The following is a 26,647-nucleotide window of genomic DNA, read 5'->3' on the forward strand; positions in this document are numbered from 1 at the left end:
TGCACTTACCTCCTCATAGAAACTCAACATGTTGGTTAGACACGACCTATTTTTCATGAATCCATGCTGATTATCATTTATTATATTATTCTCTGCGATGTAACTCTGCAGGTCATTTCTTTTGATGCCCTCAAAAACCTTCCACACTACTGATGTCAGACTTATTGATAGTTACCTGGATCCATCTGCTTACCTGTATTAAATATTGGTTCTACATCAGCCATCCTCCAACCCTGTGGCACTACAAGAGAGTCTAAGAACATGAGATACATCGATCTGTCAATTACTGAGCTTAATTCCCTCAGTATCCATGGATGAATGCAATCTGGGCCGGGGGATTTGTCAATGTTTCATTTGCTCAGACGCAGGCGTACTCCTTTTTGTGTTGAACTAGTTATATCAGGTGGTGAACTTTGATTTTAGCCTTGTTGAAAGATCCCTGTAGTAGACGTGTCAGGACTCAAATCCTGCAGCTCTTGTGAACCAGGCAGCAGCCCTTCCCTCTAAGTTATTTAGCTCGCTGGACAGTTCCTGGGTAACCTAGATTCTAGTACCTGTGTTGCTCCTGATTGGCTTCCTCCTATGAGTTCCTGATTGAACACCCTATTTAAACCTGACCTGTCACCTCCTTCTGTGCAAGATTATTGAGCTCTCAGCCTTTAGACAAGCTCTCACTTCACCTGCTGCCTCATACAAAATTATATTGCTGTTGCTGTGTACCGATTTCTGACTTTTCCTGCCTACGCAACCTGCTAAATCCTTCAAGAATATACTGCTGTTCCAGTGTACCAATTCCTGGCTTTTCCTGACTGCGCAACCTGCTAAATTCTTCTAGTCTGTAATGCTATTCCTGGCTTTTCCTGACTATGCAACTGTTATGATCTGCAACAAGAACTAAGGAAACATAGGGGAAAGCTGTCCCTACAGTAATACTAAGCTGAATCCCTATGATGTAGCGGGCTGTCTGTTCCTAGTGAACAGACCCGCCTTCGTCCTCGGCTAGTCTGAACGAAGACCTATAGATATAAGGGAGGGGTCCCTAAAAGAACTAAGGACTGGGACAAAAATGGGACACCTCCTAAACAGAAATTGTTGTAGAACACAAAAGACAAACTGACAAAAAGTACTAGAGGTCCAAGAGGACCAAGCAAACTGACAGAGATAGGCCCCCGAAGCACCAGGCTAGCAAAATAGTCAAACAACACTGAAGTCCAGCAAAGCCAGAAGGGTGGAGCTGGAATATATAGGCAGATGGTCACGTGAACACAAAACACAAGATAGAAAAAACAGGAGGGTTCTAACAGAAACCTGCTAAATCCTTCAAGACTATACTGCTGTTCCTGTGTACCGATTCCTGGCTTTTCCTGACTATGCTACCTGCCGGTGCTGCCCCTAGTGGTTGCAATATCACTACATCAAGCCAGATCAGTTCCTAACAAAACAATGTCATGCACAATATGGAGTCTGTTGCAGCTACCATGAGACAAGTTGCTGAACTTTAGAATTTTGGTGCCACATACCAAGGAAAATTTTCTAAGTTGAAAATACAGGTGTTAGCTCAGCAAAAAGAAATTATTGAGTTGCAGAGGCAACTTTTGGATTTGCGCAACTCAGGCCTGGAGTCAAATGCACACACACCACTGTCTGCAAAGTCCAATGGGGATCATCATCATTATCGTGGTTTCCTTAACCACTTCGCGCCAGAGCCTGTTTTTGCCTTCGTGACCGGGCCAATTTTTTCAATTCTGACCACTGTCACTTTATGAGGTAATTACTCTGGAACGCTTCAACGGATCCCCCTGATTCTGAGACTGTTTTTTTGTGACATATTGTACTTCATGATAGTGGTAAAATTTCTTCGATATCACTTGCGTTTATTTGTGAAAAAAATGGAAATTTGGTGAAAATTTTGAAAATTTTGCAATTTTCAAACTTTGAATTTTCATGCCCTTTAATCAGAGAGATATATCACACAAAATAGTTAATGAATAACATTTCCCACATGTCTACTTCACATCAGCACAATTTTGGAACCAAAATTTTTTTCTGTTAGGAAGCTATAAGGGTTAAAAGTTGACCAGCGATTTCTCATTTTTACAACAAAATTTACAAAAACATTTTTTTAGGGACCATATCTTATTTGAAGTGACTTTGAGGAGCCTTTATGACAGAAAATACCCAAAAGTGATACCATTCTAAAAACTGCACCCCTCAAGGTGCTCAAAACCACATTCAAGAAGTTTATTAACCCTTCAGGTGCTTCACAGGAATTTTTGGAATGTGGAAGAAAACAATGAACATTTAACTTTTTTTCACAAAACTGCTAATTTAGCCTCAAATTTTTAATTTTCACAAGGGCAGCCAGAAAAAATAGACCCCAAAATGTGTTGTGCAATTTCTCCTGAGCACGCTGATACCCCATATGTGGTGCAAAGCCACTGTTTGGGCGCACGGCATGGCTCGGAAGGTAAGGAGCGCCATTTGACTTTTGGAATGGAAATTTGACTGGAATCGATAGCGGACGCCATGTTGCATTTGGAGAGCCCCTGAGGTGCCTAAACAGAGGAAACCCCCAACAAGTCACCCCATTTTGGAAACTAGACCCCTCAAGGAACTTATCTAGATGTGTGGTGAGCACCTTGAACCCCCAGGGGCTTCACACAATTTTATAATGATGAAGGGTGAAAATAAAAAAACACATTTTTATCACAAAACTGCTACTTTAGCCTCAAATTTTTAATTTTCACAAGGGCAGCCAGAAAAAATGGACCCCAAAATGTGTTGTGCAATTTCTCCTGAGCACGCTGATACCTCATATGTGGTGCAAAGCCACTGTTTGGGCGCACGGCATGGCTCGGAAGGTAAGGAGCGCCATTTGACTTTTGGAATGGAAATTTGACTGGAATGGATAGCGGACGCCATGTTGCATTTGGAGAGCCCCTGAGGTGCCTAAACAGAGGAAACCCATAACAAGTGACCGAATTTTACAATCTACTCCTCTGTATAAATTAATCTAGTGGTGGGAAAATAAGTAGGTAAATGGTCACTAAACCCATAGATGAATTCCCACAGAGGTGTCATTTCCATAATGGGGTCACTTCAGGGGGGATTATGCTGTTCTGGCACTTTTCAGAGTACCAGAGCTAAAGAATCCCCCCTGAAGTGACCCCATTTTGGAAATGACACCCCTCTGGGAATTCATCTATGGGTTTAGTGACCATTTTAACTCGATGGATGATTTCCAGAAACAAGCACGCAATAGAAGGTTTAGATTCTGGAGAACCCCCCCTGGAAATTAAGTGAGCTCTACTCGAATATGTCATTCACTAAATGAACCAAATGTTTGAATGACAAATTGGGATACATTTTTACAGTTTAAAAACGTGGTTCTGTGTGGTAGATTTTAAAGCAGTCAGTGACGCATAAGGCTGGCAATGATGGGCATTGTGGGCAATAGTAGCGGGTATCACGCCTCATTTCTCTCTTAGTACATACACGACATCTTTTCTGGGGGTTCCTTCTTGTTTCCGTTGCTGGAATAAGTGCAATAAAATGTCGCTCAGTGAGTCTTTTCACATCCTCAGATTCTAATGGATGAGCGGGGCTAACACTTTGAAAGACAAGATTTTCAATTACCTTTTGTTGATAATCAAGAAAAGGATCTGAATTTCCTGCTTTTTTGTACAACACAAAAGAATTGTATGTGGCCACCTGAAACAAATAGATAACCAACTTTTTATACCAGGTATAGGACTTTCTTGATACCTGGTATGGCTGTAGAACCTGGTCTGCAAGGTCCACACCCCCCATGTGTTTGTTGTAGTCAATGACTGACACAGGTTTTTGCTTCGGAGTGGTGGATCCTAGTTCTACAGTGGCCCTTGTGGCATCTGTGTGGATCGAGCTGAGGACAAAAATATCCCTCTTTTCCCTATATTTCAGGGCAAACAGCTCTCCGTTGCGTACAGCCCCTGACTGCCCCTTTTGGAACTTTTGGTTGACCAATGGTTGTGGAAACCCCTGACGGTTTTTACGGATGGTTCCACAAGCCCCGATGTTGTGTTCAACCAGACTTTTAAATAGGGGTATGCTGGTGTAATAATTGTCCACATATAGATTGTAGCCTTTTTGAAAAAATGGACTTATCAGCTCCCAAACAATTTTTGCAGATGTCCCCAGATAAGTAGGGCATCCTGGTGGGTTTAGTTGGCTATCTTTCCCCTCATATATGCGGAAAGTGGATGTGTATCCGGTTGAACTTTCGCACATTTTATAGATCTTTATTCCAAACCTTGCCCTTTTAGATGGGATAAATTGCTTGAGGTGCAGTCTTCCTTTGAATTTTACAAGGGACTCATCTATAGAAATATTTTGTGTTGGGGTGTAGAGGCTTAAGAATTTTTCTGACAAATTTTCAATGATGGGTCTAATTTTATATAACCTGTCATGTTCTGGGGCATTTCTGGGCAGGCATTGACTATTGTCGTTAAAATGCCAAAACCGCATGAGCATTTCATAACGGGTCCTAGGCAGAATGACTGAAAACATAGGGGTGGCTTGAACAGGGTGGTTGGACCAGTAGGATCGAATGCTCGGTTTTTTAACAAGCCCCATGGCAAATGTAAGTCCTAAAATTTTTTTTATTTCCGGGACATTAGTTGGTGTCCATATATTTGCCCTAGCATAGTAAGATCGGGGATTCTGGCTTATGAATTGGGATGCATATAAATTTGTTTGCACGACAATATGCTCTAGCAAGCTGTCTGTAAAAAACAAATTAAAAAAATGAATTGGTCCAAAATCTTCCACCTCCACATTTATACCAGGAGTGGCGTTGAAATCAGGGCTGAATGGAGCAGCCGAATCCGAAGCCTCCCATCTGGGAAATGCTAGATCATGTGGCAAAGCCCCTTGTACACTGGCGTGCGCCAATTCACTAGTAGCAGGGACAGCGCTTGTACTGGGCAGTGTTCCCTGATTTGGAGACGTTTCTCCAGTAGCGCTATTTGCCCCTATTGTTGTACTGGTCCTTGGGCTTGAGGATGGACCAGAATCATTGCTCATTTCTGAGCTCTCAGTGTCGCCGCTACTAAAGCCCTCAAAATCCACATCTCCATCTGAGATTGCGCTGTCATCAGCGTCAGAACACAGCAGGGCATACACCTCCTCTGCGGTATAAGTCTGACGGGCCATTTTATTTTTAGATTTTTTGACTGGACTGAACGGACCGGACTGAACGGACGGGACTGATCTGACAGGACTGACTGACCTGACAGGACTGACTGACCTGACAGGACTGACTGATCTGACAGGACTGACTGACTGATCTGACAGGACTGACTGACTGACTGATCTGACAGGACTGACTGACTGACAGATCTGACAGGACTGACTGACTGACAGTTCTGACAGGACTGACTGACTGGACTGATCTGACAGGACTGACTGACTGGACTGATCTGACAGGACTGACTGACTGGACTGATCTGACAGTACTGACAGATCTGACAGGACTGACTGACTGACAGATCTGACAGAACTGACTGACTGACAGATCTGACAGGACTGACTGACTGACAGATCTGACAGGACTGACTGACTGACAGGACTGACTGACTGATCTGACAGGACTGACTGACTGATAGATCTGACAGGACTGACTGACTGATCTGACAGGACTGACTGACTGATCTGACAGGACTGACTGACTGATAGATCTGACAGGACTGACTGACTGATAGATCTGACAGGACTGACTGACTGATAGATCTGACAGGACTGACTGACTGACAGATCTGACAGGACTGATCTGACAGGACTGACTGATCTGACAGACTCACTAACCCTAACTCTTACTTTCTTTTTTATTTTATTTTTTTTACTTTCACAGTGGCAAGGCTGACACAGCTCTTGTCACACTGTTTCTCCTCTGCTCTCTCACTGAGATCGGAGGAGAAACAGTGTATTTATCAGGCAGATCGCCCGGGAAAGTTTGTTGCTAAAACAAACTTCCCTGGTGATCTCTCTGATTGGCTGGTGTGACGCTGACATCATCGAGACCTGAGCCAATCAGGTCTCAATGATGTCAGAGGTCACAGCACCGGGATCCCCGCCGCTCCTGAGGTATGTGGGGGGTCCCGAACGCCGACCACCAGCTGTTACTATCTTTTAAATGCCGCGATCGCTATGGATCGCGGCATCTAGAAGATAGGAACAGGTTAACATCATGGGGACCTGATCCATTCAGGTCCCCATGATGCCACATGTCAGAGCTATCGCTCTGAACCGGTACCGCAGCGCTAGCAGGACCCTGGGGGTCCTGAGCGCTGCGGGACCACCGACCGTTTTTAAACGTCGGCGCTGCACAGAGCCCGGGCAGCGCCGACGTTTATGTACAGTGGGCGGTCCTGAACCGGTTAATCAATGTCATATCTATTTCCAAGTGCAACCTTCTCTGCCTACCAGTGGCAGGAAAAAAGTTCTGTTCATTATTAATCTCCTTATTGATGACGCTCTTGCATGGGCCTCACTTTATGTGGAAAAGAATTGTGACCTCCTAAATGACTTAGTTTCCTTCATCACAGCTATGGATCAAGTGTTTGATGACCCGAATCGTTGTGCTAAAGCTGAAACCAAGTTGGATAATTTATGTCCAAGGGTGGCACTCTGTAGCTAAATAAACCTCGGAAGTCCGCCACTGGGTGGCAGACACCACATAGAATTTAGCAACCCAGAGGAGTCAATCTCCACGAAGATTGTCAGAGCTAATAAAGGATGAACTTACAAGGGTCAATACCCCTGATAATTTAGAGGACTTTATTCAATTGTGTAGCTGAATTGATCAGAGACTCACTGAATGAAGAAAGGAAAGACTGCGAGTATTTGGAAACAACCCTAACTACTCCTTTACTCAATCAGCATTAAAAAGCCAACAGGAAATGGAAAGTGTGCCTGAACCTATTCAAATTGATGTTATTCGAAAACCTCTCTATGCAGGAGAGGCGACGTACAGAAAATGTATGCCTCTATTGTGGACATTTTGCCATTAACTGACCTAATAAAAGGACTATTGTTTTCACTAGTGATGAGCGAGCACTAAAATGGTCGGGTAATCAATGTTCGAGTCGAGCAAATTGTAATGCTCGAGTGCTCGGTCCAAGTAACGAGCCCAATGTAAGTCTATGGGAAATTCAAGCACTTTCCCGGCGGCTCCCCCCAGCGGTCTACAGAGGGCCTAAAAATTGCCCAAATCAATGGGAACAGTGCTCAAATGGCATGGGAACAGCATAGGGAAGACCCCTGGAAGCATTTCTGACTCCCAGGTCACTGCTGTCAACAACGTTATCAGAGGTATTACGCCACTTTTACGGACTCACAATACAACATACTAAAACGAAAAACAAAAATGGATTTTCCTGGTCAATCTGTTAATGAACATCCTTTCCAGGGTAATAACATGTATATAAGGCAAAATAAATAACCAAAAACAAAAATGCTCCTCCACACCTTGGGCTATGTTCACACGTAGCGTTTTTGCACTTTTTCATTGCTTTCAACCAAGACAAATGCATTCACCGGGAAATATCATTTTAACATTTTACTACCTTATCTGGCCATGTGGTGTGTGACACACCATCAGACACATCCTGTTTCTTTTATGATGGAGGGATTCTAAAAGTCACAAAGACTATTTTTATAGGGCCATCAGGCGGCCCTTGCTATTCTTAAAGGGCCAGCAGTCGGCCCTCGCTATTGTTAGAGAACCATCAGCCGGCTATGTTTTGTTGTTCCCATTGTTAATGAGTGAGTCTCCTATACTGTTATTGCATATGCAGTGAAGCAACGGCTGCCAAAAATTTGGTGGAACTCCAATGCCCCTTGCAAGAGACGTAGAGGTTGGAGGCCCTCCTGCTAAAAATGCTCCCATTATTAGAAAGTGTGTCTCCCATACTGTTTGCCTATGCAGTGAAGCAACGGCTACCAAAAATTTGGAGGAACTCTAATGCCCCTTGCAAGTGACATAGAGGTTGGAGGGCCTCCTGCAAAAAATGCTCTCATTATTAGGAAGTGGGTCTCCCTTACTGTTTGCCTATGCAGTGAAGCAACGGCTGCCAAAAATTTGGAGGAACTCCAATGCACCTTGCAAGAGACGTAGAGGTCGGAGGGCCTCCTGCAAAAAATCTTCTCATTATTAGGAAGTGTGTCTCACATACTGTTTGCCTATGCAGTGAAGCAACCCCTTGCAAGAGACGTAGAGGTCGGAGGGCCTCCTGAAAATAATGATCTCATTATTAGGAAATGGGTCTCCCATACTGTTTGCCTATGCAGTGAAGCAATGGCTGCCAAATAATTATACTCAATAATTATAAGGCACAGAGGAATCACGGAGGACATTGGTACGGTTGGCAAGGTGCTCCCTCACCATCTTCAGAATCTTTTCCTTCCTTGGGAGAATACCCCGTGCCTCAGGGCCTGTGTGATTGGAGGGTCTGAGAAAACGGTCCCAGAACTTTGACAGTGTTCCCCTGCCTCTGCTGGATTGCATTTGTGTCTCTCTCGCCTGTACTCCTTGGTTGTCCAACGAACTGTGACCTCAAGGGCCTTCTGGTACTGCCCCAATTTAGTAGACCTGTTTGCCTCTTCCAGTTCCATCCAGGCTTTGGGGTTCAATATCAATGGATTTTATCATGGACCTACGTCCATCTATAGAAATGACTGTTCTCCTTGTTGTTGTGGATCGTCTCACAAAGATGGCCCATTTTATTCCAACTAAAGGGATTCTTACCGTTGAACAAACCGCAGAATTATTGGTCAGAGAGATATTCAGGCTGCATGGAATTCCTGACAATGTAGTTTTTTGATAGAGTTGTTCAATTTGCATCAAAATCTTGGAAAAACTTCTGTACTGCTTTAGGAGTTACTATCAATTTGTCTACTACCTTCCATCCTCAATCCAATGTCCAGACTGAAATAACTAACCAAACACTATCTGCACTGTTTTATTTCTTACCTGCAGGATGACTAGGTGGCCTATTTACCAACAGCAGAATTTGCCTATAATAACTCCAAACACAGTTCTACATCCCAAAGTCCATTTTTTTTGCTAATTATGGCTTGCATTGAGTATTTATTACTTATCTTCCATTTAATACTTTGGTTCCTGCTATTACTGACAGACTGACAAAGTTGCAGGAAGCTCAGGAAGAACTAATTGAGCTGTTACAGAAGGCCCAAGAAGATTATAAAAAAAACAGCAGATAAACATTGCAAAGCCTCTCCTTCCCTTCAAGTCGGTGACAAGATTTGGCTATACACAAAAAATCTGAAAACAAAGGTACCGTCATCAACATGGGGTCAAAAATTCATAGGACCTTTTCATATTTCTGCACAAATTAACCAAGTTGCTTTCTGTTTAAAACTTACTAACAGCATGAAAATTCACCCTGTGTTCCATGTATCCTTGCTCAAACCTTTCAGTCAGGACCTGTTTCCAGGAAGAACTCAACCACCTCCTCCACCAGAAATAATTCATGGTGAAGAAGAGTACATTGTGGATAAAATTCTGGACTCTAGAAGATTCAGTATTTAGTACAATGGCAGGGTTACAGACCAGAAGATAATTCATGGGAACCGGAGTACAATGTCCATGGACCCATGCATCCAAGCTTACAAAAGATTTTCATCCGAGACATCCAGAGAAGCCAGCATCTGAGATGTCCAGAGGCCATCTTGGAAGGAGGGGACTACTGTCAGGACTCAAACTCAGCAGCTCTTGTACACCAGACGGCAGCTCTTTTTTCTGAGCTATTCTGCTCGCTGAACAGTTCCTGGCTAAACTAGATCCTAGTTTCTGTGTTGTTCCTGAGTGGCTCCATCCTGTGTTACTCATGACTGGCTTAATCCTGTGAGTTTCTGATTACACCCTATTTAAACCTGGCTTGGCACCTCCTGTATCCTTGCTCAAACCTTTCAGTGAGAACCCGTTTCCAGGAAGAACTCGGACCCCTCCTCCACCAGAAATAGTCCATGATGAAAAAGAGTATATTGTGGATAAAATACTGGACTCTAGAAGATTTAGAAGAAGATTACAATATTTGGTGCAATGTAAGGGTTACGGACTAGAAGATAATTCATGAGAGCCGGAAAGCAATGTTCATGCACCCATGCTTACAAAACACTTTCATCAGAGTCATCCAGAGAAGCCAGCACCAGAGATGTCTAGAGGCCATCTTAAAAGGAGGGGACTACTGTCAGGACTCGAACCCAGCAGCTCTTGTGCACCAGGCAGCAGCTCATCCCTCTGAGCTATTCAGCTCGCTAGACAGTTCCTTAATAACCTAGATTCTAGCACCTGTGTTGTTCCTGATTGGCTTCATCCTGTGAGTTCCTGATTGAACACCTTATTTAAACCCTATTTAAACCTGGCACCTCCATCCTTGCGAGATTATTGAGCTCCCAGCCTTTAGTCAAGCTCTCCCTTCACCTCATACAAGATTATACTGCTATTTCTGTATACTAATTCCTGTCTTTTCCTGACTACGCAACCTGCTAAATCCTTCAAGACTGTACTGCTACTCTTGGCTTTTCCTGACTGTGCAACCTGCTAAGTCCTTCAATACTATATTGCTGTTCCTCTGTACTGATTCCTGGCTTTTCCTGACTGCGCAACTTGCTAAATCCTTCAAGACTATATTGCTGTTCCTGTGTACCGATACTTCGCTTTTCCTGACTATGCTACATGCCAGTGCTGCCACTAGTGGTTGCAATACCATTACTTCAACCCAGGTCAGTTCCTAACAAGACGGTTCTTTGGTGAACATGGATAAAATGTGCCTGTTTAATATCTCAGCTTTTTCTTTGTCCTCTATAAATATCTTGTTACTATCATCTTTTAAGGGGCCGATATGATCTTTTTTTTTTCTTTTTGGCATTATGTATTTAAAAGAAAATGTGGGATTTATTTTAAAGTCGCTGGCGATCTGTTTTTCTGTAGATAACTTTGCTAGCTTGATTTCATTTTTCATTCACTTTTTTACATTTCTTATTTAGATCTTTATACTCCTGAAATGCTATTTCTTTATTCTCGGCCTTCAAGATTTTGATTGCCCTTTGTTTTTGTCTTATTAAACTTTGTATTGTCTTACTTATCCATAATGGTTTATTTTTATTCCTTTATATTTTATTACCAGATGGTATACATTTTGTACAGGATTCTAGTAGTAATTCCTTAAACATGCTCCATTTATGTTCAGTATCCCCAGTTACCATGACATGCTCCCAGGCTACACAATTAAGCTCTTCCCTTAATTTGTTGATCTCAGCTTTCCTAAAGTTCCAGTTTTTTTCATTTCCCTTTTGAAATGTTTTATTAATTATTACATTGAAACTTACCATATTATGGTCACTGCTCCCCAAATGCTCCCTGACCTGTAGATCTGAAATTATATCTGGTCTGCCGGTTAATTAATTTTATATTTTGATTTACAGATGTGGCAGTACCAAATATGTTCATTTTTATTTTAGTTTTCTAATTTATAAAATTATAATAAGAAAAAGGAGTGAGGAATTTAATTTTTATATTTTTTAAATGTTTTAAAACTTTTTTTATTAGATATTTATTAGATATTTTTACTTTATTTTTTAGTCTCCTTTGGGGACTTGAATGCCACATTATGGCACTATATAGACAATATTGCAGTCTCCTATGAAGTTCATGGCTGAGCTTCACAAGTGTACCAAGATGGCAGGAACGAAGGCCTTCAGTAGGGCGCCGACTGCCATTGTATCCCATCGGTGACAATGAGAGTCGGTGGGCAAGCATTGGCATCTTCTTCATTTAAATGCATCTGTCAAATATTGACATCGACATTTAGTTGGTTAACAGCAGCGATTGGAACTCAGCTCTAGACTCTGCAGCTAGATGATGGCTATGTAACATAGTGAACATCAAATGTGTATGGATAGAAATAAGCTCCTGAGACCCCTCCACACACGGGCACTGCAATGATGATGTGGTGATTAAAGGGGTATTCCAGTAAGCATGTTATTACTAGTGTTTAGCGAATTTGTTCGGAATTTCAAATTCGGGTTCGTATTCATGGTTCCAGCTTGTTCGTGCCAAAAAATTGGCTCCGCCCACAAACATCCCTGATTTGCCACGCTGTCACACAGATAACATCTGCGTGACAAATCAGGGATGTTCATAGATGGAGCCGATTTTTTGGCGCGAACAAGCTGGAACCCGGAACACAAACCCGAATTTGAAATTCCGAACAGATTCTCTCACTAGTTATTACCTATTCACAAATGATTGGCTCCCCAATTAACCCCAGGACAGGGGACTTATGTCTCCCTTTTAATTAGAGCAGCAAGCTTGAGTTCATCTCCAATTATTCTCTATGGGATTGCAGGAAATATCTGATTACAGGCCCCATCCGCTATAAGATCTAATGAAATAATGAATGTCTTATTTTTCATAGGAAGCAATATTCACACATCTTTCATTGAAATTTAGAAAATCTAACTTGTTTCCTTTGTTGTCTAAGTTGTTTTAAATCTAATCAAAAATACCTTAAAGACATTATTTCAAGTTCTAATACTGTATTATTTTTTATAATTAGAGACAATGGTACCACCCGTTAAGCAGAAAACTTCCTTCAAACTTAAGGATTCCAGATGTGGCCTGAGAACACGTGGCAGATCAGCAAGAGGGGAGGAAAACACAAAACATGGAAGTATGAAAAATGGAGAAGGAGATAAGTGGAAGGAAGAGAGGGCGAAAAGGAATAGTTGGAAAAGTAGCAGAAAGAATAGGAAGAGGAACGTTATGTCACGGAGGGATGAAAAAACATAAATAGGATTATATTTCTCTTTAGCACACACTTATAACATTTTTCTTCTCCTCAGGTGCCTCTGCGCCATGTTCAGACTGTCAGCTGACCTATATACATTTGAAGTGTGACTCTTCCTGGAAGGCTAGAGGTCGCAGCTCACGATCAATATTCAATAAGGAAGTAACAAGAATCTCACTAGAACTTGAAGCAGAAGTCAAGGTGGATGAAGCCACAGGTAAAAGTTTACATTTTTTTAAGATGTGGTACTAGTATACTGCAGATGGAAAACATATAATAATTAAATTGTTATATTAATCTCTTTTTCATATAAATATATAGAAGGTTTTGCCATAAATAAATGGTGAATACTAAACATGTTAGATGACTAGTGTTTACAATGGCTCACAAGTAGAGATATGAGTATCTGTTTTACACTTTAAAGATGAAAATAGGATGTTTGAGTAGTTCAGCAAAAGTACAACGTACTGAAATATAAATCTTGTTTCTAGGAAGAAGTTTGTTAGTCTTGATTTACTCCATGCCAGTGCATTAGGTAGTGACTAGTGATGAGCGAGCGCTAAAATGCTCGGGTACTTGTTGCTCGGGTCAAACAAATTGGAATACTCCGGAGCTCGACCCGAGCAACGAGCCCAATGTAATTCTATGGGAAACTCAACCATTTTTCAGGCGGCTCCCCCCGGTGGTCTGCAGAGGGCCTAAAAATTTCCCAAAACTATGGGAACAGTGCTCAAATTACATGGGAACAGCATGGGGAAGACCCCTGGAAGCATTTCTGACTCCCAGGTCTATGCTGTCAACAACGTTGTCAGAGTATTACGCCACTTTTACGGACTCACAATAAAACATACAAAAACAAAACCAAAATGCATTTTCCAAGGAAATATGTTAAGGAACATCCTTTCCAAGGTATTGACTTGTATAGAATGCAAAATAAATAGCCAAAAACAAAAATACTCCTCCATACCTTAAGCTATGTTCACACGTAGCGTTTTTGATGAGTTTTTGCACTTTTGCATTGCTTTCAACCAAGACAAATGCATTCACTGGGAAATGTCATTTTAATATTTTACAACCTTATCTGGCCATGTATGTGTGACACATCATCTGACAGTGCTGAAAAGACATGCGAACAGAATGGGGAAGACCTCTGGAAGCATCTCTGACTCCCAGGTCACTGCCTAAAAGTGTGTCCATCATAAGTGATCCTTGGCGCATGTGAAGATGCCTCCCACCATGCACCTGTCATTGCAGACTTGCAACATTCACCACACTATCCATGTCCTTGTCCAAGTGCAGCGTTCAGTTGTCCCTACCCCATTCCTTAGAATGCAAGCGCAAGTATGCAGCCAGCCAGCCACCTACCCACAGGCTGCAATACTATACTGCCAAATTTTTGACAGATGCTTGCACTTGAAATGTGGCCTTTTAGGCTCGTGGAGGCGGAAGCTGTCCACAATCTTATGGCACCGGCGACTGGGTATCCATACTCGGTCCCCAGCCGCCACTATTTGTCCCGGTGTCATCTCCGCCATCCACAAGCACGGGTCCCACAACATTACCCATGCCCTCCCAAGTGCACTTACTGTGAAGGACCACCTAACCACAAACACATGGACAGGTGAATGTGCCAGGGACGGTACGGAGCCAGTCCACAGCTTTTTTTGCTGAGAGTTGTATTTCACCACAGCCATATTCTTTAGCTTGGTGAAAGGACTGTCATAGAGGGAAATCGTATCTACTCTGGGTGTCATTTCTCCCAGGAAGTCCTCTAATGCAGCTTGTTGCAGAAGCAATGGCAGCCCGTCCAACATCAACTTGCACTTGTCGGTGGTGCTTTGACATGCAAACATCTTTCTTTGCACATTTAATTTCATGACTACAGAGTTGGGCTATGGCCTAATCTGCAATGCGGTTTGAGAAATAACATGCATAAGCACGTCCAATCCACATTAAAAAAGCAGCCATAGAGTGTCCGGGAACCTTCCCCCACACTTTTCTTAGCCAGGGCTGCTTCTCGGCAGGGACGGACGGACCCACCAGAAAACCGAAGACTCCTCCGGTGGGCCCTGGCTTCTCCTTCAGGAGAGTTCATAGTGCCGAGGTGAGGCCATGATGATGATAGAGACCACCACCTGCTTAGTTTTCTGTTACTTGGAATGCAAGTGCAAGTTTGCAGCCACCCACAGGCTGCAATACTAAACTGTCAGATTTCTGGGCAGCTGCTTGCACTTGAAATGTGGCCTTTTAGGCTCGTGGAGGCAGCATTTTTACACAACCTCATGCCTCATACCTCGTGTCCATACTCTGTCCACAGCCGTCACTTTTTCTCCCGGTGATGTCTCCGCCTTCTACAAGCGTGGTTCCCTGAACATTACTGCTGGTACTTTTCTGTGGGAAATTGCTTGCCTCCTACAAGCCTGGAATATTTCCAGTAAACTATGGTATGATGCCATGGTATTAGCACTGCCCCCAATACCAATAGCAAAGCCATCCCCAATTTCCATCTCAGGAATTTTATTTGGTAGACTGAGTGGCTGCCCAAATACAATAGTTTCTCACAAAGGAGCTGAAGATACTGAGTGGCAGTAGGTGCATCTTTCTCCAGTCTGTAGGATATTAGAGGATGAATGGCAGCACATTGGATCAGTGGTTAGCACTGAAGCCTTGCTGCGCTGGGATCCTCGGTTCAAATTCCAGCAAGGACAACATCGGCAAGGACTTTGCATGTTCTCCCCTTGTTTGCGTGTGTTTCCACCTCAGTAAAAAAGCAGCCATAGAGTGTCCTGGAACCTTCCCACAGACTTTTCTTAGCCAGGGCTGCTTCTCGGCAGTGTTGAACGGGCCCACCGGAGAATCCTCTGATGGGCCCCGGCTTCTCCATCTGGAGAGTTCATGATAGCGCAAACGTTGCAGCTGCTATGGGGCTCTTGAGTGGGAGAGAAAGGTGAGCCCTCAGAATCAAATCCTCTGGTGGGCACCATGTTTTTCAATCTGAAACAGCTTCTCAGTGAGAGTTGTATTTCACCACAGCCATATTCTTTAGCTCGGTGAAAGGACTGGCAGAGAGGGAAACCTTATCTAGTCCGGCTGTCATTTCTCCATCACCAGGTTCCACCCATTGTCACACGTGACCATGCCTGGCTGTATGTTCAGCGGTGAGAGCCACAGATCAGGCTGCTGTGTTACAGCTTTCAACAACTTTACAGCTCTGGGCGGTTTGTCACCTAAGCATTAAGCATGTTATCTTCAGCACAGCCTGTTGCCGCTTGGCCACGGCAGTGCTGTAGTGCTGTCAGCTTGTGACTGATGTGGTCATTTCGGAGATGGAGGAGGAGGTGCAGGAGCTGAACAATGTGACTACATTGAGGTTACATTGGCGACTCTGTTTTTTATACTAAAGAAAGATCCTAATTTTTTTTTTTTACGTTATTTTTTAAGACAAATGCATTCACTGCGAAATGTTATTTTAACATTTAACAACCTTATCTGGCAATGTGTTGTGTGACACATCAACACATCATCAGACACATCCTGTTTCATTTGTGATGGAGGGACTCTGAAAGTCACAAAGCCTATTTTTATAGGGCCATCAGGTGGCCCTTACTTTTGTTACAGAGCAGGCTATGCTTTGTTGTTCCCATTATTAACAAGTGGGTCTCCTATACTGTTATTGCGTATGCAGTGACTGCAAGGGCTGCCAAAAATTCGGACGCAACCCAATACCCCATTGAAGAGACATAGAGGAGGGTCTCAGTAAAAAAATGTTCCCATTATAAAGGAGCGGGTCTCCTATAGTGATAATGCCCATGCTGTGACTGCAAGGGCTGCCAAAATTTGGGAAGAACCCCACTAACAATTTAAAGACACATAGAGCAGGGCCACAGTAACGAGTATGACATGTCCCTATTAGAAAGGAGAGAGTCTGCTATACAGTTATAGGGTATGCAGTGAGTCCAATGGCTGACCAATTTAAGGAAAAACCCCACTAAGAATTTAAAGACACATAGAGTAGGGCCACAATAATGATAAATTCCCATTAGAAAGGAGAGAGTCTGCTATACAGTTATAGGGTATGCAGTGAGTCCAACGGCTGACAAAATTTAGGAAAAATCCCACTAAGAATTTAAAGACACATAAAGCAGGGCCACAGTAACGACAAATTCGCATTAGAAAGGAGAGAGTCTGCTATACAGTTATAGGGTATGCATTGAGTCCAACAGTTGACCAATTTTAGGAAAAACCCCACTAAGAATTTAAAGACACATAGAGCAGGGCCTCAGTAACAAGTACAACATGCTCCTATTAGAAAGGAGAGAGTCTGCTATACAGGTATAGGGTATGCAGTGAGTCCAACGGCTGACCAATTTTAGGAAAAACCCCACTAAGAATTTAAAGACACATAGAGCAGGGCCACAATAATGATAAATTCCCATTAGAAAGGAGAGAGTCTGCTATACAGTTATAGGGTATGCAGTGAGTCCAACGGCTGACCAAATTTAGGAAAAATCCCACTAAGAATTTAAAGACACATAACGCAGGGCCACAGTAACGAAAAATTCTCATTAGAAAGGAGAGAGTCTGCTATACAGTTATAGGGTATGCAGTGAGTCCAACGGCTGAACAATTTTAGAAAAAACAGCACTAAGAATTTAAAGACACATAGAGCAGGGCCACAGTAATGACAGATTCCCATTAGAAAGGAGAGGGTCTCCCATAGTGTTGGCCTAGTGTTGGCCTATACAGTGAATGCAAGGGCTGCCAAAAATTGGGAGGCACTCCAATGCCCCTTGGAAGAGACGTAGAGGGCCTCATAAAAAAAGTTTCCATTAGAAAGGAGCGGGTCTCCTATACTTGTAATGACCATGCACTAAGTGTATGGGCTGATAAACATTTACCCCAGTATGAACATACTGTATACATTTTTTTTTTTTACAGGCATCATAAACACCCTTTAAAAAAATGATGTGGGTGTTGCATCATGGACCACGGTCACCCTGGTGATATGGTGGTGGAGGATGAGGATGAAGAGGAGGACAAGAGCAAATAGCCAAAATCAGGAAGCGTATACCCATGTGTGGGTGTGAAGAGGTGCATGGGAATACACCTCCCAAAAAAAGACACTGGATTTGAGTTTATGTTACGCTGCTATCATTCGGTGGTGTTGAGAAGAGTGGCCCAATCCACCCTTGTTCATTTTTATAAGAGTCAGCATGTCAGCATTTTCAGTTGACAGGCGGATGAGCTTATCAGTTATAATTCCACCAGCGGCATTAAAAACCCGCTCTGATAAAACGCTAGCGGCAGGGCAGTCCAGGACCTCCAAGGCGTAGAGAGCCAGTTCATTCCATGTATCCAGCTTGGATACCCAATAAATATAAGGCACAGAGGAATCACGGAGGACGTTGGTACGGTCGGCAAGGTACTCTCTCAGCATCTTCCCAAACTTTGCACTCCTTGTGAGAGTATCCTGTGCCTCAGGGCCTGTGCGATGGTAGGGTCTGAGAAAACTGTCCCAGAACTTTGACAGTGTTCCCTTGCCTCTGCTGGATTGGAGTTGTGTCTCTCTTGCCTGTACTCCTTGATTGTCCAATTAACTGTGACCTCTGCCGCCTGCGTTTTCAAATGATGATTTTTTTAATAGTTCCGCAACAAGGGCCTTCTGGTACTGCCCCATTTTTGTAGACCTGTCCGTCTCAGGAATAAGAGATATAAAGTTCTTCTTGTAGCGTGGGTCTAGAAGTGTCACCAACCAGTAATGACTATCATCCAAAATTTTGAGAATGCGAGGGTCATGGGAAAGGCAGCATAACATAAACTCAGCCATGCGTGCCAGACTGCTAACAGGCAAGTCTTCCGTGTCCTCACCAAGAGGATGACTAACCATGCTTTCCTCCTCCTCCTCTCTGTCCTCAGGCCATCCACAATGAACAGATGGTAAGACAGTTGTGCAGGTAGTACCATTTATAGCGCATTAAACTAGCTCCTGTTCTTCCTCCTGAGGATGAGATGAGGCTGGGCTGTGTGTAATCACCCTGTATGGTTCCTTGCTGCATCTCATCGTGCTCTGCCTGCAATGCATCCTCTTTGATTGTGAGCAGAGAGCGTTTCAGAAGACAGAGAAGCCGGATGGTGACGCTAATTATGGCGTCATCGCCGCTCACCATCTTGGTGGAGTCCTCAAAGTTTTGGAGATGGTACAGATGTCTGACATCCATGTCCACTCCTGAGGTCTTATGTGTGGAGTCTGAACTGAATACCGACGGCCTTGTTGATGCTGTTACTCAACAACTGCCCTCTTCTGCTCACAAATCCTTCCCAACATCTGCAGTGTAGAGTTCCAATGCGTGGGGACATCACACACCAGTCTGTGAGCAGGAAGCTGCAAACTCTGCTGAAATATGGCAAGGGCGGCGGAAGCTGTAGGTGACTTTCTAAAATGGGCACACAGGTGGCGTACTTTAACAAGTAGATCTGGCAGCTCCGGGTAGGATTTGAGAAACCGCTGAAGCACGAGGTTAAGCACATTGGCCAGGCATGGTACGTGTGTGAGTTAGCCTTGCCTCAGAGCCGCCACCAGTTTCCGGCCATTGTCACACACGACCATGCCTGGCTGTAGGTTCAGCGGTGTGAGTCACAGATCTGCCTGCTCTTTCAGAGCTGTCCACAACTCTTAAAGCATATTAGCTTCAGCACAGACTGTTGCTGCTTGGCCGAGGCAGTGCTGCAGTGCTTCCAGCTTGTGACTGATGTGGTCATTTCGGAGATGGAGGCTGAAGAGGAGGAGGAGGATGAGGTGCAGGAGCTGTAGACTGTGGGGGCTACCCTGATTGACCTAGGACCCGCAATCCTTGGTGTCGGGAGGACGTTTTCCGTCCCAAGGTCCAACTGGGTCCCGGCTTCCACTATATTAACCCAGTGTGTCGTCAGCGAGATGTACCGTCCCTGCTCACAAGCACTTGTCCACGTGTCCGTGGTTAGGTGGACTTTTCTGGTAACTGCGTTGTTGATGGCACGGCTAATATTTTGGGACACGTGCTTGTGTAATGCGGGGACGGCATACCGGGTGAAATAGTGGCAGCTCGGGACCGAGTACCGAGGGACGGGCGCCGCCATCAGGTTGCGGATTGCTTCCGTCTCCATGAGCCCAAAAGGCAATATTTCGAGCGCAAGCAGTCGTGACATGTGGGAATTTAGTAGTGTGGCCTGTGGGGCGTTGGCTACTTATTTGCGCTTGAATTCCAAGGACTGGGGTATGGACAACTGAATGCTCCCCTGGGACAAGGACGTGGACGTGCTTCCTGATGCTGATACTTGAGAGTGTGCAATGGGCAGTACAGGGCAGGAGGCATCTTCGCATGCACCATGGACAGGTGTTTGGCTTGCAAGCACAACAGCGGAAGAAGGAATGGTGTCACCCGCAGACACTGTTCCTGAACCCTGGGGTTCGGCCCACAAAGTCGGGTGCTTTGCTGCCATGTGCCTGATCATTCTGGTGGTGGTCAGGCTGGCTGTTTTGCCACCCCTGCTGATGTTGGCCTGGCAGGTGGTGCAAATGGCCTTTTTGGGGTTATCAGAAGAGTCTTTAAAAAACAACCAGACTCGGGAAGACCTAACAGTTGTACTGGCAACTTCCTTTGTGCTGCTGTTACGAGGAATGTTTACCTGCCTTCTTTCTGTGGCCACCACACTGCTTCTTCCTGCCTGTTGGGGTGCTCTGCCTCCCTCCCACTGTGTGCTGCTGTCCTTGCTCTGCATGTCCTCCTGCCAGGTTGGGTCAGTTACTATATCATCCATCACCTCGTCTTCCACTTCCATACTCTGGTCCTCCTGAATTTCTGGCAATTGTGTCTCATCATCGTCCACCTCTTGTGACACTTTATCACCGTCGCCTTCATGTGACCGTGGCTGCTCAAATATTTGGGCATTGCTACATGCGATCTCCTCTTGCCCCGCTTCAAGTGGACCGGGCGAGAGGCCCGAATCTATAAATGGAAAAGTGAACAGCTCTTCGGAGTGTCCAAGTGTGGGATCAGTTGTCTCTGGGCACTCGGCATGGTGGAAGGAAGGAGGATCAGGGTGATGAATATGCGGTCCAGACTCACAGCTACTGAGACTTGACCGTGTGGAAGACAAGGTGGTGGTGGCTAAGTGACTGGAAGCATTATCTGCTATCCAACCAATAACCTTTTCACGCTGCTCTCTGTTCATTAGTGGTGTTCTGCGGTCCCCTATTAATTTGGACAGGAAGGTCGAGCGAGAAGATGTGGGTGTTTGTTATGGCACAATTTCAGCTTGCCCACGGCCTCGGCCTCTGCATGCACCATCATCATCACGTCCAGTTCCCCGTCCCTTGCCACGTGCCTTGCCCATTTTAAATAGAGGACAATATCTTCCATGCTCACAACAAATGACTGAATTTGGAGCGAACTTATATGTGATCCGTGTGATGGACAAACCAGAGTTTTAAATACCTGGTCTGTAGGTAACTATTTTGAACAGCAAACTGGTGTCAATTGCTTAACTGACAAACTCAAACATTTTTTTAATGGAAGCCAGAAATGGCAGTATTTTCTGAAAACGTATATGTGATCTATGTGATGGAGAAAACATGCTTTAAGTACCTGGCCGGTAGGTAACTATTTTGAACAGCAAACTGGTGTCAATTGCTTCATTGACACTCTGAAATTTTTTTTAATGGAGGCCAGAAATGGCAGTATTTTCAGCGCAATTATATGTGATCTGTGTGACGGACAAACCACAGTTTTAAATAGCTGGATTTTTAGCACTGTAATATGGAAAGGACCTGGCTGTAGTCTGCAGTGCCAACAAGCTAATGGCGCAGAACAACGGTGTTCTCTGGATTGCTTTTTAAGCAATTAATGAGGATTAAGATCCAGAAAAAAATTATTACTGTCCCCTGAGACCTTGGCCTATTTCTAGAAATATCTAACAGCAGCAGCAGCAGACAAAACTGGAATGGAGCCTCTTGTCCTATGTGCACTGCAGTCTGCTATACACCTTGCCTGCCTGCCTATATACACTGCCTGCCTGATATCTCTGCAGATGGATTAGTCCTCAGAAGGACTGCTAGTTCAGATGTATATGTGTCTTTAATATAGTTTGGTACACCTACACTAACTAGAAACAAGCAAATTTCTCCCAGCTCAGCAGAAGCTCTCCCTACACTGTCTGATTCTGGAGTGACTGTGATGAGCATGGCGGCACCAGGTCTGATATAGAGCTCCCGCCGAGCAACCCCAGAAATACTTGGCGAGCGCCGAGCATCTCGAGCAGTGAGATACTAGAGTGAGCACCGAGCAGTAGCGAACATAGTCGCTCATCACTAGTAGTGACATGAGCAGCACAATAATCATCTGCCGACCTAAATTGGTATTGTACAAAGCAACAAACCAAATCACGGTTCCTACCTAAAATTATTATTTTAATATTGATGGCGTTATCCTCCCAGAATATGGCTAATTTATGTTCATAGCAGGATTTGAGGAAATGAATAATTCTCATCTATGGGTGTCCAGAATATACAGTATTGCTACATAAATAATCTACTATTGGTGAAACTAACCAGTCATGCCAAACAAAAATAGAACAGTCCAACCATACATCTTAGCCAGCTATACTGCGTTTCACCTAACTAATGACATCTATGCTATCCTATCACAATCAGGGAGGTAACAAATAGTAACTTCTCACACACTAAACGGGCCTTGTGCACGAGTTGACCTAACAAATGGAGATGGGTATTTAAAAAATGCTTACCTTGTTCCACAGCAGTTTTATCTCACGATTCTTTGCTATCAAAGTACTGGAACTGTGCAAAAAATCCAATCTGATTGCTGGTTATACTTTAAAAATAAAACCACAACCTGATTAAATGAACCTCTTAAAGGGATTTTTTGCCACCTAATCTGAGAGTAACATAATGTAAAAACAGATACCCTGATTCCAGTGATGCATCACTTACTGGACTGCTTTCTGTAGTTTTATAAAAAATTATTAGCAGGAGATTATCACTAGAGGACTAGTAAACTTGCTGTCTTGTAGTCATCTATATTCATAAGTTCTGTATAACCCCGTCCCCATCACTGATTGGCAGCTATCTGTGTACACTTTGCATAAGCAGAAAGTTGCGAATCTGTGGTGTAGGTGGGGTTATACAGAACTCAGAATTCAGAGAACTGGTAGATCTGCAGCAGATAAAAGAGGGATTTTATAAAAAATATAACATGCAACCCAGTAACAGATACCTCGATAGAATATATCATGATGCTTTCAGAGGGGTTGTAAAAACCTTGCAACAGATCCCATTTAAAAAATTCCAGCCACATTCTGATTAATACAGAGAAAAAGTAAGGATGCATAGTAATCAGGTTTCATAAATAAATAGATTTCATGATTGTTATCTACTTCATTTTATTTACTAGAATTTTAACAATCTAAGTTAAACTTAAAAATCTACAATTGCCACTAAAGCCAAAAATAAAAGCTATATTTTCCATAACACTAATTAGCATGTTTGCTGCACACTCATAACATATGAAAGTTAACTTTTAAAAAGGTTGTCCATTACTATTTAAAATGCCCCCAATGTATTTAACCCCTTCACGACCGGGGTATTTTCCATTTTTCCATTTTCGTTGTTTGCTCCCCTTCTTCCCAGAGCCATAACTTTTTTATTTTTTGGACAATATGGCCATGTGAGGGCTTACTTTTTGTGGGACGAGATGTACTTTTGATCGACATCACTGATTTTACCATATCGTGTACTGGAAAACGGAAAAAAATTCCAAGTGCAGTGGGTGATTTAAACTTTCATTTTTTTTTTTATATTTTTAAAAACTTTTTTTTTACACTTTTTGCATGTTTCGATAGTCTCCATAGGAGACTAGAAGCTGCACTTGTCTGATTGCCTCTGTTACACACAGGTGATGATCAGATCGCCTGTGTGTAGCAGATTTGCTCATTTCCTATGAGCGCCAACCACTGGGCGGCGTTCATAGCAATCTGGCAGTGACAACCACAGGGGTCTCCTGCAGATCCCGGGTTGTCATGTCAACCCATCGGTGACCCGTGATCATGTGACGGGGTCGCCGATTGGCAGAGCTATGACGCGCATCCGGTTTGTGCGAGTTAAATGCCGCTGTCAGAGATTGACAGTGGCATTTAACTAGTTAACAGCCGCAGGTGGATTGTGATTCCACCAGCGGCTGTTGCGAGCACATGTTAGCTGTATAGATCAGCTGACATGTGCCCGAAAAAGTGGGGGCTCAGAGCCGGAGCCTGCACTGAATAGAGGGTTATGATGTGGGGCGTACTATTACGCTCCACGTCATAAAGGGGTTAAACTGTAGAGAGAAGTTTTTTTGTAATTACCTTCTGTGTTTTTTATTGCCTGTGAGCAGCATTATTGCTGACCACTCACAGGCATCATGTGACCCCGGCAGCAGCTTCCTCTGGCATCCGTATATGTCAGGTTAAGTCGGGCGTGACCCAGTGACACGCCCCACCTGATAGATGCGCTGTGGGTGGGGTTACCCCGCATGCCACAGTCCAGCATCCACCGCGCGCTTTCCCTCTCCTGCATTCATTGGGAAAGTGTATGGTGAATACTGGGCTGTGATGCACATGGAAACCCTGCCCACAGCCTGTCAATCACCAGGGAGCACGTCACTGAGTCACGCCCGGCTGCAGTCGGAACTTGATGTGACATCAGCGGATGCCAGAGCCAGCTGCATGCCTGTGAGCAGTCAGTGATAGCGCCGCTCACAGGCAATAAAGAACACACAAGGTAATTACAAAAAAACTTTTCTCCACAATTTAAATACATTGGGGGCATTTTAAATAGTAATAATTCTTCTAAAACTTAAAGGGAATTTGTCACCAGGTTTTTACTTCTCTGTCTGAGGGCTGTATGATGTAGGGAGAGAGACCTTGATTCCAGCAATGTGTCACTTACTTTACTAGGTGCTGCAGTTTTTATTAAAAAATAGTTTTATCTGCTGCAGATCAGTTCTCTAAATGCTAACATCTGTATAACCCCTCCCAGCGCCGGACTGGAGTACCTGGGGCCCACCAGGAAGAAATCAATCTTGGGGCCAACCAGCACCATGCAGTTACCGTATATAGGAATAACATAAGTCCACAAACTCTTTCAAAATGAATCAACTTTATTAACCAATAAATAAATAATATAATGAATAAATAACAAACTAAAGAAACACTCCTGTCAAAAGAGGAACACTGTTATCTTATTCACACCAGTGTGTGTTAAAGTGCCATAACAGAACAATAACAAATACTTTCTAGGTACATTCTCTTAAAGTATAAGTGCCACAAATTGAACCTGCTTCTATCTGGCATCCCAGCAGCCAGCATCATTGTAGCAGCACCAAACTTGACCCACTGGGAAAACGTAAAGAATTCTGTAAGCATTTTGGAAGTTTGTATTGCACGTTTTCCTCTCCTCTATAATACAATACCATTCAATTGTTAGTGAAAGGCCCAAAATAACAAATAAACACACACTAACGGTCATTCAGCAGCAAAATTACAAAAGTTTTTTTTTCAGAACAGAAGATGACATTGCATACGTATTAATAATGTCCTCATAGTCTAAGTTCCTTGAAATGTCATACTCAATGTTCAACAGAAGGAGTGACTTTAAAAGTTCCTGTCCAATCGAAGACCTCAGACGATTTTTTACAATTTTCAACTTTGAGAACACTCTTTCACATGAAAAGTGGGTGCAAGCAAGTGTAAGAAGTGTCTTGTAAACTGCAAAAATGTTTGTGTAAGCAGCAGAATGTAAATTGTAGTCATATAAAAGTCTGTAGCAGCAGGAAAGACAGTTTTTCAGGGGACGAGTTGTACTTTCAGATGCAATCATTTATTTTACCATATAGTGTACAGGGAAATGGCAACAAAAATTCCAAGTGCAGTAAAATTGCAAAAAAAGTGCAATTACACGTTTGTTTATTGGGTTTTTTAGTCACCATGTTCACTATATGGAAAAACCGACATGACAGGGTGATGCCTCGGGTCAGTACGAGTTTGTAGATACCAAACATGTATACCTTTACTGGTATCTAAGCGGTGAAAACAAATTCATAAGATTTAAAAAAAAAAATCACACTTTTCACGCCATGTTCTGCGCACCGTAGTGTTCTCATTTTTTTGGATCTGGGGCTGAGTGACACCTTATTTTTTGCGTCTTGAGCTGACGTGCATCTCTGCTGCTGTGTAGTAGTCACAACACAGGGAGAGGTTAAACATCCAAGTATTTAATATGTATTGCAAATAAAGAATGTTCCCATTCTTAATATCCGAAAAAAAATTACTGACAATAATCCACTATACCTAGACTAATAATACCATATAAAAGAGAGAAATACCGCCACACCATGACCAGAACACATACCACCACATAGTGATCAAATACTGCCAAGTACAAGGTATATATACTGCCACACCATGAGAAGACCACATATTACCACCACATAGTGACTGTCCGAATAATACCACATACAAGGGACAAATACCGCCACGCCATGACCATGGCACATAATGGCACCAGATAGTGACTGATAATGAAAATGTAAAAAAGCTCTGTATATAGAATCAGTGTAAAGATAATGTAGAGATTATCAGTGACATTATGCACAGGAGCTCTGTGTATAGTGTCAGTGTAGAGGTAATAAAGTGATCAATAGTGACATTATACACAGGAGCTCTGTGTATAATGTCAGTATAGAGGTAATATTGTGATCACCACAATA

General features: G+C 43.3%; 1 protein-coding gene across 5 annotated transcripts in view; it reads left to right on the plus strand.

The window, feature by feature from the left end:
- Positions 1–26,647, plus strand: part of SCUBE3 (signal peptide, CUB domain and EGF like domain containing 3) — a 1,075,473-nt gene that overhangs the window by 569,780 nt on the left and 479,046 nt on the right. For all 5 annotated transcript variants that reach the window (XM_073666423.1, XM_073666418.1, XM_073666419.1 and 2 more), the window contains 2 exons: positions 12,621–12,734; positions 12,907–13,068. In XM_073666423.1, the coding sequence (XP_073522524.1) occupies positions 12,621–12,734; positions 12,907–13,068 (276 nt within the window). The remainder of the gene's footprint in view (positions 1–12,620; positions 12,735–12,906; positions 13,069–26,647) is intronic.

Source organism: Phyllobates terribilis, unplaced genomic scaffold (assembly GCF_046119375.1).
Source record: "Phyllobates terribilis strain yellow unplaced genomic scaffold, ASM4611937v1 Scaffold_2__4_contigs__length_985480577, whole genome shotgun sequence".
In the NCBI taxonomy this organism is placed as follows: domain Eukaryota; kingdom Metazoa; phylum Chordata; class Amphibia; order Anura; family Dendrobatidae; genus Phyllobates; species Phyllobates terribilis.